Source organism: Galeopterus variegatus, unplaced genomic scaffold (assembly GCF_000696425.1).
Source record: "Galeopterus variegatus unplaced genomic scaffold, G_variegatus-3.0.2 Scaffold2061, whole genome shotgun sequence".
Classification (NCBI taxonomy): Eukaryota; Metazoa; Chordata; class Mammalia; order Dermoptera; family Cynocephalidae; genus Galeopterus; species Galeopterus variegatus.
In genome coordinates this window covers 176,742-190,934 of record NW_007728172.1, presented here as the reverse complement: position 1 = coordinate 190,934, position 14,193 = coordinate 176,742, and the positions used below count along the sequence as shown (strand labels likewise).

At 33.5% G+C, this 14,193-nt stretch overlaps 1 protein-coding gene across 1 annotated transcript in view; it reads right to left on the bottom strand.

The window, feature by feature from the left end:
* Window positions 1-14,193, bottom strand: part of FRYL (FRY-like) — a 208,660-nt gene that overhangs the window by 95,043 nt on the left and 99,424 nt on the right. The window contains exons 9-14 of the mRNA XM_008580294.1: window positions 12,223-12,391; window positions 11,846-11,938; window positions 9,123-9,221; window positions 8,014-8,115; window positions 1,764-1,867; window positions 1,461-1,569 (exon numbers count right to left, since the gene is read on the bottom strand). Coding sequence (XP_008578516.1) covers window positions 1,461-1,569; window positions 1,764-1,867; window positions 8,014-8,115; window positions 9,123-9,221; window positions 11,846-11,938; window positions 12,223-12,391 — 676 coding nt within the window. The remainder of the gene's footprint in view (window positions 1-1,460; window positions 1,570-1,763; window positions 1,868-8,013; window positions 8,116-9,122; window positions 9,222-11,845; window positions 11,939-12,222; window positions 12,392-14,193) is intronic.

Genomic DNA, 14,193 nt, shown 5'->3' with positions numbered 1-14,193 from the left:
TCCGTTGCCGGACACGGAAAAAAAAAAAAAAAAAAAAAAAAAAAAAAAAAAAAAAAAAATCTAAGTGAAAGAATTCCCAGAATGACAATGAAAGGAAATCTCCAAGACAATAGTTACGCAGCAGGTCTAAAGAACAATGAGTTCATGCTGGGACAGGAAGAATAAGGCTCCAGGGAAGGAAATCTCCAAGAAAAAACAGTTAACTAGAAAGATTAACTAATATTTGAGGAGAGTTTTATAGTTCTGCTGGAGTGTTGGAGTAAGGTGATTAATCCAAGGGAATGGATACAATTCTCGGAAAAAAGCAAAGGGAAGAGATGCAACCTAGGTGCACATGTTTTCTGAACACTACTAGGTCTAAAGCACAATTAGCTTTCATTCATCATATTGGCACACTTATGCTAATCTAATTATCATTACTTCTGTGCTCCACTAAATAGAAATATATTCATTTTATTTAAATATTCCTTATTTCTTCACTGTCAAAAATAATTACATATGGATCACCTAAATTGTCATAGTTTCAGTTCAAAGAAAATGCAATGAATATTCTGGAATCAGAGCATTGTCCTATGTTGAGGAGGTAACCCTACCTGATTCTCCAAGACTGATGTCCCAAAAGGGAATGTGACTAAAACCCTGGGCTGGCTCACTCAACACACAGTTAACCCCCTTGTAATAAACCTTCCTTTACTGCAGAGACTAGAAAGCTAAAAATCTATTTCTCAGGATCTCTTATAACAATGGGTATCAGGATGTGATTTAAAGCCAAGTGTACTCATGTAAGTCTTTGGGAACTGGGTATGTGAAGGGAGGAGGAGGGCAGGGAGTAAGGAATCCATTTTATCGGGGGGGATCCATTATATAGTGGGGATCATGGCAGAAGTAACATGATTCTGAAGCACACCCATAGGTGGTGACTCCTTTATTTGGGAGCTTTTTGTTTCTGGCTGAGGCAGCAGCTTCCTTGATAGCCCAATTCTGCAGCTTCCTTTTAGTCACTCAGACTAGAATTTGTTTCTTTAGCTGTACTTCTGTGAGCTATGTATATTCCTTAAAATGTTCCTTTGGATTTAACTAGCTCCAGTGGATTCTGTTATCTGTACCTAAGAACCTGGATTAATGAAAACTATTTTCTAAGAAGTCATTTGAGATACTCAGGGGATAATTATGAGACACTTTATGGACCCTTCCTCCATTAAAAGTGTTTCCACCTGTGGGTCTCCTTTCCTTTCAAGTGCATAGATTAATGATTTAAACTTGTTTTGTCACACACAAAATCATTAGCATCCTTTATTTCTTACTTTTTAAGCATACTTTTATTTTTCACTATTCAATATTAATAAATGCATTGGTTATCACATTTTTAGATGTGTAAAAAATTTTTAAACTCCAACTTATTACAGTAGACGACTCTTACAGCTTACATGTATATACATGCTATGAGGTGAAGCACTCACCTGGGCAATGAACTGAATAATTTTCACAAATATATTGAGAGGTGTGTCCCGAGGAACCACACTTCGTGAGCCTTTTGGAAAAAGTGCTGACACTATGCTCATAAGACGACTACAGAAAAAAAAGATTTAGTCATAATGAGATCATGACATTAACAGCATATTAGCAAAAAATTCTTCCTATTCTTCATGTCAAGAGAATTCATATTCCTCCCTAAAATACTTATAATGTTAACTAAAATTCCATTAGAGTGATTTTTTTAACAATATTTTATTTCAAATGCATGTTAAAACAAAGGCACTCACCTTTGAGTTACAGTGTTGCTTTCACATTTTATTCTAATTACATAAACCCACAACAACCTATACAAAGATTCCAGTGCAACTCGAGACATTTTAGGATCTTTATTCTATTTAAAAACAAAAGAAAATAAAATAAACTTATTAAAATACTTGCAATCATTTAAGATCAAATATATTCTCTGCCAGCAACTAAAAGCCCCCAACCTCTTTTTTTGTATCCAATCTAAAAGAGGTTTATATATATATTTGGTATATGGTAAGTATAGATGTCAAAACTCAAAAGTAACTATAAATAAGGAAATTCTGAGTCTTTCCTTATATTTTCAAAATAAAATACTAAAACAGAATTACATTAATATTTCTAAGAACTCCAAAATTATACACACATCAACTCACTTGATGGTAACTGGTTCACAACATAATATTGACATAATGATAGAAGAAGGGTTACTCATATCTGGAGTAATTCATTTGCAGCCCATACACAGTTAAAATTTAGAAAACCAAATGGTAGTATAGTCATTTCCATTTATGAAATAATGTGAAATATTGTTGAGTGTATATCCTTACAAGAGAGAATATGGAATAGTGAATTAATAGCATGGACTCTGAAATTAGGAACATCTGGGTCAAATCCAGGCTCCACCCTTGGGTACTACTATCACATCACTCTGAGCCACAATTTCCTCATCTCTAAAATGGAGAAAATATGGTGCCTACATCACAGATTAAGAAAGTTAATATCCATAAAGCGCTTGGAACAGTACCGGGCACATATTAAATGTTCACAAAGAGGTAGGTGTTATTCCTTTAATTTTTATTTAGAATCAGAGCATTATTTAAATTATTATTATTACTATTTAGGATCAGAAAAGTATTCCATTTCAATCACAATTTGATCAGCAAACATTTCTTCATTCTAGCTGTTATAAAAAATAAAGTTCTTAAATGACCACAGTCAGGTAATGAGAAATAACTGTAAATTTTGAAAATGTAGCTTAAAATCTCCTTTATTAGGAGAAACTCTTTATATAACTGTTGATTGGTTGTAGGAGGCAATCACTGCTGTAAATTTGCATTTTTAAAATTTTGGTTTGGGGGATTTCTTATTGTTAAACAATTATTTTATACATGGCAACTGTCAAAAGGGATTTAAAAAATACTAAGTAATTTATTTTAGCCATTCTATTTTGTTTTCTTAAAGAATAATGGACATCTACTACATATGATTAAAAGCAATGCAAAAAGATAACTGAGGATGCTTTTTAAAAAGACCCACTAAAAATATAATTTTTTGCACATCTATCAAGATGAAAATTTGATCTAATTAAGAATGGAAAATCAATTACTCTGCTGATCAGTCTCAACATCAATCCCTTTCCCTCCACTGCAAGATCCATAATGATCCCAAATTTCAAATACACTCACCAAGTAATTCTCTATTATATTTGTTATTAATGCACTTAAAATAACATATAATCTATGTACGTTACTAATATAACAACCAAGCTTTTTGTAGTGGTGCCTTTAAGAAAACATAACTTTCTTTCCTATCATTTAAATTCAAGATATCAGATATTAAAATATGAGTTCAGCCAGGAGTTAGGAAGGTAGGAAGAGATTAATAGGCAGAGCACAGATTTTTAGGGCTGTGAACATACTCTGTATGTTCTATATACTATAATGGTGGATACATGTCATACATTTTGACATCTGTCATGTCGAAACCCACAGAATGTACAACACTAAGAGTGACCTATAATATAAAATATAACCTTTGGGTAATAATGATGTGTCAATGAAGGTTCATTAATTGTAACAAGTGTACCACTCTGGTGGGGGAAGCTGATGATGGGGGAAGCTACGCATGTGTGGGAGTAGGGGTTCCCATGGGAAATCTGTACCCTCCTCTCAAATTTTTTTTTTTTAAATTTATCTATTTTTTTTTTTGACCAGTAAGGGGATCACAACCCTCGTCTTGGTGTCGACTACACCATGCTCAGCCAGTGAGCGCACCGGCCATCCCTATATAGGATCCGAACCTGCAGCCTCGGCGCTACCAGCACCACACTCATCCGAGTGAAACACGGGGCCGGCCTGAATTGGATAAATTTTTATGTACACAACAAGTAATACTTTCACATTATTAAATTACATTTTCAAAATATTAGTAAGAAAATTTTTTGCATTAAAAATATTTAAGTCCTATTCTACATAAAAACTGTTCTCATATAAATGATTAAATATAAATGCATTTTGATTATTTTATTTTAAATGATGAAGTATCTGGTATGAAAAAACCTGATTTTCAAACATTCCAAGATGGACTACTATCCACAAAATTGGTACCGGCACAATACCGAAAAGGCATGATGAGAAGTGTTAACAATCAATTGTTAATTATTGTTTTGGTTGCTACAATTCTGTTATGTATGTTTTAATAATAAAAACATCCTAAATCGATCTGAGCCTCAAACAAAGACACATAATTCCCTAGTAACAAATTCAGTCTAACTTGAATAAGCAGATTATTATATAAATAAAAATTTAATGACACTAATATACAATAAAGTTTTGATATGTCAGTCAAATATGATATTTGGCAGCAATCAATTTAATGTTTCTTTTCTTTTTTCTACTATGAGCTAAAAAGATGATTTGTTTAAAACCCAAACCAATAGAATAAAAGTTTAAAAAGTTCACTCATCAAAATCATATTCAAAGTCTAAGCTACCATTCATTGGAAAATGTTTTTAACCTTTTCATTTATAGCAGCTAGATATTTTAATTAAACAGAGCATTTTTAAATTGTGAATTTTGTCGAAGGTCAGTATTCAGTAGTGCTTCTATATCTTAAATTCATCTTCTTGGGGCCACATTAATGTTAAACCTTCTGAAGAATGTTCCTGCTGTGTGGTACTCTTCTTTTACAATACTAGAAGCGGGTTTGAATAAATACATTAGACATATAATGCAACAATGGGTAAAGGAGGAAAAAAAATGCCACACAAAGGAAATAAAGCAGTATTTTACTTTGTAACGTCAACACAACTCACCTGGAGTGTTTCTATTTGTTTTCTGATACTGTTGTTAGATGGCATCTAAATAAAGCAATGTGAGACAGCAAACAAACATGAGATGCAGCACATGCATGTTAGATGAAAATAAGCACAAAACAAGATAGCTCTTCACCAAGGTCTCTATTGAGAAGAAACTTGAAATTTTCAAGACAGTGGCCAGAAACACTAAGGAAAAAAAAAATCCCACAATTTGGGCATCATGGGATACACCTACAATACTCAAACTAAGAGAAAACAGTTAAAATTTTAACTACCTAATTTTTCCTCTGAAAGCACTGCATTTGAGTTCAAACAACTTTAAATTTTTTAAAGAAAATAAGCATAGATTGTAGGAAAAACTCTAAATTATTTTAATATAATATCTACTCTTATTATTACTGTGTCTATCTGAATAATTCTTCAGAAACTTTAAAATCACTTTTCACATAAGCATCTAAATTGATATAAGCATATGGGAATGGGAAAATTACCAAATTCTGTTTGAGATAAAAGTAAAAGATTTAACTTTCCAGTTAAAATAAAGTTACACTCTCATGCTATTTATGGGCATACAGGAATAAAGCCCATTTTTCATTGTAACCAACTTAAAAAAATTGGTATTATAATTATTAAAACATTGTGCAATATCTTAAAGTGCCTGAAAATTCATCATACTTATTCTTTTGACTCTAGAGAATAATGCCTTTTTAATACACCAGAATTATAGCCAAAACATTTTCTTTAAATATTCAGTATACCAACATTTCTTATAGTACATTCAAAGGTAACATGGTAGACCAGAAAGAGCAAGAGTTATGGAACTGGATGCATCTGGATGCAAATCTGTCTCTATCACTTACTGGCTTCCTAAACATGGGTTACTTATTTATCTTCATTCAGCCTCAGGTACAAAGAAAGTTAAATGAGATACTATATTTAGAGAATTTTGCACCCAGTAAATATTAATAGAAATCAGTCATAAGAAGTAGTGTCTATGGGCCGGCCCGGTGGCGCACTGGATAAGTGCGCCGCTTGGGAAGCGCGGCGGTGCTCCCGCCCGAGGGTTCGGATCCCACATACAGACCGGTTCCCGCTCACTGGCTGAGCGAGGCGCGGGAGCAACACCGAGGGTTGCAATCCCGTTGCCGATCCCCGGTCCGGTACGGGGGCAACACTGAGGGTTGCGATCCGTTGCCGGACACGGAAAAAGATAAAAGACAAAAAAAAAAAAGAAGTAGTGTCTAACATATGAAAAACTGTTTTAGATTTTTTTGAAATCAAGAGATTACTTGAATCTCAAAACAAAATCAATTTATGTAAGGACTTTATCTTGCATCAATTTTTCCTATATATAAAGCAAATATAACTGTTACGATGGATAACTAGCATAGTTTTCCCTTGAATATTCAACTCCTTACCTCAACTATGCAGAGAAGCCACATGATCTAAAACTTAATGAACAGGAGCCAATTCATAAAATTTCTGCTGAATAGAGCCTTAATGTAAGTTAAGGGTTAATGGCCAAGACAATTATATTTCAAATACTCATGCTCAGTGGCTCTTATCTCCTTTAGCCTGGCAGATTGACATAGTCATTAATGAAAATGGACAATGTGCCAGAATATTTAACAGGAGGTAAGGGTTCAAAGAAAACAGAGCACTTAAAACGAAAGCCTGAAGACAAAAAAAAGTTAAGGTACTGCGAAAGTACTGCAAATGTGTTAGATGAAAACATATATATATATGTATATATATACATATACACACATATATATATACACTTATATATATAAAAAAAATTCCAACAAGCAACAGAAAAGTATGAATTGTCACGAAACAAAGCAACCTTCCAGAAACACTTAAATGCATGTCTTAAAAATATTTTATTAAAAGTATAAAAAAATCATACTACCCATATAATGATCAATTCCCTTTTAGCACCTATATCTGTATGAATTATCAAAATAAGGACAGAAATAAGTATAATGTAATTAATTAAATAAATTTATTTCCTGGTTGCATGACATAAAGAGTTTAATCAACTTAATGTGGTCCTGGGGATTTTCACAAATTAAGCAAAGAGGGTATATCAATTCTCAACCAAATATGAATAATATCAATGTATATCCAAGAGGGAAATAGATAAAAATGGTTCTTCAAAGACTTACATATTCTGTATACCTTACTAAGAAATCAAAGTAGTTTTGAAAATAACACATAAAATCATGAAAAATATATATATATAGTGGATCATTCCTGAAGTATGAAAAGAAGAACCAGTCCTATTTTCCACAATACTGCAATAAGCTGCATGGTCAGAGACAAGTCATTAATCTATCTGTGCCTTGGTCTCATTATCTTCAAAGTATAAGGTTTTCAGAAAACAAAATGTTATGTCTGTAGTGTTTCTATAACTTGTAAGCAAATATTCAAATAGACTTGTCTAAATGTATATCAAAAGAGTATTGAAATGGAGCATTCACATGTCATGCAGACGAGGAATATACCCACATTCTGTGTCAGATATTAGTTGTATTACTACCCAAAGAAGAAAAGAAGATTCTGCTAGCAGAGCATCCTAGCAAAGAAAATTAGTCTCTTACAGTTTTGTTTTCAATACTAAGAGAAACTGAACATGGATGTGCCAGATAGTGTTAGTAACAAGTATCCTTTTATTCAAGTCAGAATCATTTCAGAAGCTTTTACATCCATGTAGATCCAATACCACACTTTCAAATTTGTCTGGGCATACTTACATTAACTGTGCTTTTAGTGATATCTTATTATCAAAGCTTTTTTCATATTGCTCAGACTTGAGTCAGTGTTATGGAATTTTCTCAAAACAAAACACAAAATAAGTATCTGGAGGGTTTTGTTAGACTATGTAAGAGTCAGCAATTCTAAAGGAGTTATTTATTAACAAATATTCCTAGATGTAAAATAATACAAACAAGAATTGAAAATGTACAATTTTGCATTAAGACAAACTAAATTTTCAATCAAAAGTTTATTCGTGTCTATACATGAGTCCCTATAGAGGAAATGAAGTATGCATAAGAAAAAGAATGTGGCAAAGCGTTACTATTTAAATGTACCAATAGTAATGAAAGTTGTATTATACACTGTTCAACATATATGCAGAAATGAATATACCATATCAGTATTTACAGGTCAGAAATGTGATTATGTCTTACCTTTAAATGTGACAAACAGTTCTGTAGGAAAATATGCCAGTTATTTAAAAAAAACTGTTTCTGACTGACACATAAAAGGCATGTAATTAGTGGATACAAAGCCTACAGGAGATAAGGAAAGAGAAAATTAACATTTTTCATGGAAAAGCACTGGACTTGTAAATTATATTTCATTTATCCTTACCAAAAAAAAGAAAACTAAAAAATCTTTTATGCAGGTTTTCATCTGTAATAAGAAATGCAACCTCACAGAATAACAAAGAATGATAAAGGGTAAATTTTCAATAAGAAAAGTTCCTTAAACTATCATACCTCCTAAAGTTAGAACATTCTGTTACTTCTCTCATTAGTCCCTCATCTGGTAGAGTGGTTATGAACACAGGCCCTGGGATCAGAGGACAGACTGGAATCACAGTTTCAGCTTTCTATTTGCCAAGTGTCTGATTTCAGGGAGGCTACACTAAGGGCTTAAAGGCCTGCTTTCCAACATGTAAAGTGGAGGACAATAATCACAAATACCCTATAGGGCTGTGAGCCTTAAAGTAAAACAAAGAATGAATGCAAAGTATTTAGCTCAGTGCCTGGCACAATCAATGCTCTTTATTATTACATCTCCAGTTTAGATGGTCAAACATTTGACCATTTTTCCAAACTTTCTCCAAGCTATATAAAAGTTATGTGAAGTGTTTGGTTAAGTGGAAAAATTGCCTTCAATCTCTGAATAGAAAAGACGTAATTAATAGAGCGGTTCCTTAAAAATCTGATGCTTTAGAATACAATTTATTACAATGTAAAAGAAAGAAATGTATGGTTTAACATAAGACTACATTGACTCTTTCCCATATTATAATGCATAATTTAAGATACCTGTCGAGACAGGTAAATACCTAGAAGGAAGTCTGAACAACCTATCAAATGTAGAGCTAGTAAAATTAAGAACAGGAAGTTTAAAATAGAGCAGGAGAAAATATATTTGTAAAATTTGCCCTAGTATTGCTTTGGGGATTTTACAATTTCAGATTTTACAATTCTCTTAGATCAGTACTGAATTCAGAAATCAACTACTAAAACTCTCAAAATATGTAAATATTTGAAATGTTTCTCAATACCAACGAATGTTTCTTTCTGGAGCTCAGTTCGAAAGTAGTCTGATAAAGCATCTCCACAAAATTTTTCAAACAGGGAACATTCACTTCATTTTTAACAGCCTAGGTAAAAAGAGAATGCAAATAGAAAGAAAATGGTCAGAAATGGTAGATTAAACTATACAGGGATTTCAAGAACTTTCTGTAAGGTTTGGAATGAGTTAATAATTTACTGTGATTCCCAGTGAAGTATTATAATGTGCCAAATGATCAAATGTTAAATAAATAAGATAAACCTGGCTCCTGCCCTGAAAGAACAGGGATAATATAGGAAAGTGAGCAGGCGATTAGTACAATAGATGCTGCAAGAGGAAATTCTCTGTGCTCCTGGAGCACCAGGAAGGAGCCCCTATGGAAAAACTCCACAAGGAAGTAACATCTAAGCTGAATCCAGCATCTCTCACCCGAAATATTGCAAAAGCCTCTCATTTAACCTCACTGGGCTTATCTCCCACTACTCTGCCCTGTGCACTGGGACCCAGCCATACTGGCTTCTATGCTGTTCCTGGAACACATCAAAGCACACTGCACACTCATTCCTTCTGCCTGAAAGCTCTTTCCCCAGATATAGCAAGTCTTACTCCCTCATTCCTTTAGTTTTTGCTCAATCACCACCAACTCTTCCAAGGTGGTGGTCTTTCCTAAGCATGCTCTATTTAAAATTTCAACCCCCTAATCCATTGGCAATCCTACTTCCCCTACCCTGTTTATGTTTCTTCGTAGTACTTACTGTAACCTGACATACTATAAATTTTACATACTAGTTTAGTTTCTGTTTTCTGCTCTAAAAGTAAGCTCTATAATAGCAGGGAGTCTTTCCTATCTTGTTCATTGCTGTACTGCCTGTGCAAAGATGATGCCCCGACACGCAGAAAGCACTCAATACATATAATGAATGAATAAACAGAGGCCAGCAGGCAAAGAGGCGAGGGAGGTTACTAGAGAGGAAAGAATGTTCTAGGCAGAAGGAGCTGCATGTGCAAAGGTCTGGTGTTGTCAGTTGAACTGGGTCCCCCAAAATTCATATATGGAACTCCAAAGCCCACGTACCTCAGAATGCGATCTAATTTGGAAACAGGTCATTGCAGATCTTATCAGTTAAAATAGAACTAGGGAATAATTAGAATAAAATAATTCAACATGACTGGTGTCTTTATAAAAAGGGGGGAAATCCAGACATAGATATACACACAAGAAGAACGCCACATGACGATGAAGGCAGAGATTGGTGTGACGCATCTACAAGCCAAGGAACACTAAAGATTTCCCGTAAACCACAAGAAGCTAGGCAAGAGGCATGGAGCAGATTCTTTCTCGCAGCCCTCAGAGGGAAGCAAGCTGCTGACACTTTGTCTCAGATTTTTAGCCTCCACAACTAGAGACAATATATTTCTGTTGTTAAGCCACCCAGTGTGTGGTACATTATTATAGCAGGTCCAGCAAACTAATAAACCTGACACAAAAGCAAACATGGTATAACAGAAGAATGAGGCAAGGAAGTGATAAGGGGCCACTGTCAAGAGTCTTTGTTCCTAACACCTGCTCCTTCTGATGAATTATCATAAAAACTAAAACCTAATCCCAGTTAGGAATCTGGCAAAAACAGATTTATCAGTTGAGGGGGAAGCACGAATTACAAAATGTGGGATGAATGAGCAGTAATTCAAACCATTTCTAGCAAAGGAAATTGAAATACATGTACTAATGAGAATAGACTAGAACTGACATGGTTTTATAAATGACAGCTTGTTTTCTTTTTAATAAAATGAGCCTATTTCACATGGCTAAAAACTGGGGTGGGGAGGGCCTGTCTGACTCAAGTAAACCTCTTGCAAACCTTTAATTCACGACTCTTGTTTGTCTCCATTAAAAAAAAATCTTCAAATACACAAGACAGGTAAAAAGAAAATCATGTCAATCACTCTATAAATAATATTTTAAATTCTTAACTTTTCTTACAATTTTCTTACAAGTTTCACCTCTTCAAAACATGCTCTAAAGGGAGGTCCTGAATACTACAAATCAATTTATATGAACACATAGGTCACAAGTCAGTGAATTCAATTTTTAAAAAGGAAAGCCAGGGCTGGCCCATGGCTCACTTGGGAGAGTGGTGGTGCTGATAACACGAAGGCCACGGGTTCGGATACTATATAGGGATGGCCAGTTCGCTCACTGGTGAGCGTGGTGCTGACAACACCAAGCCAAGGGTTACGATCACCTTACTGGTCATCTTTTTAATAAATAAATTAATTAATTAAATGAATGAATGAACAAATAAGTAAATGAATAAGTAAATAAATAAATAAAAAGGAAAGCCAAAATAATTCAATTTCTCAACATGTAAATAAATTTCTTCATTTTTAAAATTTTTAAATAGAAAAAAACCTGAATAAAAAGAATGTAAATTAACTTCCATTTCTAGCCAAGATACAGAGAAAGGGGCTGGATTTACCCCACCATCTTAAACAACCAAAAACCGAACAAAATATATGAAATGATCTGCAAAACACTGTACACCAGTCAACAAAAAAAAGTGACCCCTGAGGATGGGAAGCAAATAAGACAAGCCCTTTGATGGCCCCAACTTACTGCCTTGCAAGAGTTTTCAGGGAAGAAACAGAAGTATAAGGTTACAAGGTTCTTATATGACACATGAATGGTATGAAAATAAAAAATATACTTACGGCAGCTACAGGGATAAGAATCTCCACAAATAAACCAGCAAGTGCATGTTTTATGTCTTTATCTTTTACTTCTAAGAAATACTGAGCACATTCCTTGAAGGGAAAAAGGTATATTTAGATTAACAAAAAAGGAAAGGTTAAAGAATTTGTAATATCACAATAATTTTGTGAATACATTGCTATTTTGCCACAAGACTAAGGTCAAAGCATCCTCAAGTCAAAAAAGAAAGTTAATCTACACTTATGACAATTTAACACTTGGAATAAGAAATCGATGATACCATTAACTTATATTTGTTTCTTTTAAAGAATCATGGAGAGCAAGAATAAGCACTGTAAGGCTAATTCTAATTACTGCCATTGACAAGGTATATCACCTGCATAAACTGAAATGATGCTTCAAAATCTTCTACAGGATACATTTTAACTCGGAAAAATTTCATTCCCATTATTAAGCTGATGACACTTTGTACCACATGTGGGCTTTGTTCCTTTTGTCGTAGTTCTTTTAATTCTGTCACAAACTTCTTCCTTACAGCCTGAAACCTTTAATATACATAAAGACAGAATTTGATATCAATTAAAAAACTAACTTCCCACATGATATTCAAGGGTGAAATCAAAAGGTGTGTTACCTAAACATCTCTTTTCTCTACCCTCATCAAAATTATCAAAAAAGCAAACAGAAGAAAATAAAATTGTTATTCTAAATTTGCTGTTTGTTTATTTTAAAATTAGAAGTTCCTGAAGGTAAAATAACAGGAGTGCCTTATTCCTATAATATCATCAATACAGCATCCTTGCCATTTAATAATTAATAATCATGATAAAAATAAGATCAAATAACCCACCAACAAAACATCTCCAGGTAAATCAGAGTGTCTCCACCTTTTAAAAAAAGGTTACTTTTTAGTGAGTCTGTGATTAGACCTATATGGACAGCAGAGTGGAGACTAAAAATTTGTTCAAAGAAATAAACCAGCCAATTGTAGAGTACTAATTCTCACTTAAAACTATTATATCATTACACTGTAGAAACACTGAAGAGAAGAGCACTGGTCTCACATGTGAATAAGACAGAATTAAGGGCTTTCAAAACGTGACCACCATCCTGGATTCAAATCACTACAATTGTTAAGGCCACTAAGTTTTTCTTTGCTTACATCTGAAAAAGACTTCTAATAGTTATTAATCATTAATGCTTAGTTATACCTCTCTATATGTTATGAAACAACTGAAGATTTTACTGTTAATGTTACTTGGGTAAAACAGTTCCTGAAAGTTAAAATGACCTTAAATGAAGCATGATTTCCAATGGTAACTGATCACAGTAAGGGAAAAAGAAAATCACATATTAACAAAATATGGATATGATAGAAAGTGAATTTGAATCTTGGAGAATAAGATACGATTTTGCATGAAAGTATTCTTTAGCATTTCATTAGGAAAATCTTAATAAAGTGGATAAAAATCTTTCCATTGAAATAGTATTAGAATCCAAGGGGTTTTTAAAACTAAATTTCTTATAAAAATTATTGGTCACTATAATCTAAGAAAATGCATAGGTAAATTCAAACATGGCCCAGCCTTTCTCTATCTCCCCTCCCCTTTCCCAGCCCCACTCCACCCTGCCCCAGGTGCTATCAGCCTAACCCAATGTGGATCCGTCCACATTTTCTCCCATGCTCATTTTACTCATATGTACAATTGGGAAATACCTCAATATCACTCTAAAGTGGCATTTCTCTTACAACTAGGCTAGTGCAGCTGGGCATCACTTCATAAACTTATTAACCATTTGGACTTACTATCCTTACCATCTAAAGTTAACTTAGCCATGATGTAGTTTTCTCCTGGATCCAACTTGCTAATGTATTATTTAGAATTTCTGATCTATATACCTGAGATATAAATTCATTTTTGATAAAAACAAAAGTATCATGAACTACTATGCCATAAAGAGAAATGTATCATTGCTCATGTGTATGGTTTCATGTCTATATTCCTCAGTTAGGGATTTATTATTGGTTAAATATAAATGAGATATTAAGACATTATTGTCTGTCTAAATCATTTAAAATACTCAAACTATGTTCTAAGCTCTATAGCATTGGTTATAAAAGGGTCCCTGGTATATTGCAAAGGAAAAAAAAATACTAAGTAAAATATAAGACTTAATATTAAAATGATAACTACTTAACATGACAGTAGTTGTGCTTGCCTTCTTAGAATTTAGAAAGGTTGTTATATGATGTTTCATGGCCAAAGACTCTTTAAAAAGCATCCAAGAAAACATAAATTACTATTTTTTTCCTTACAAATTTCCCAGTAGCAACAAAGGAAATCCA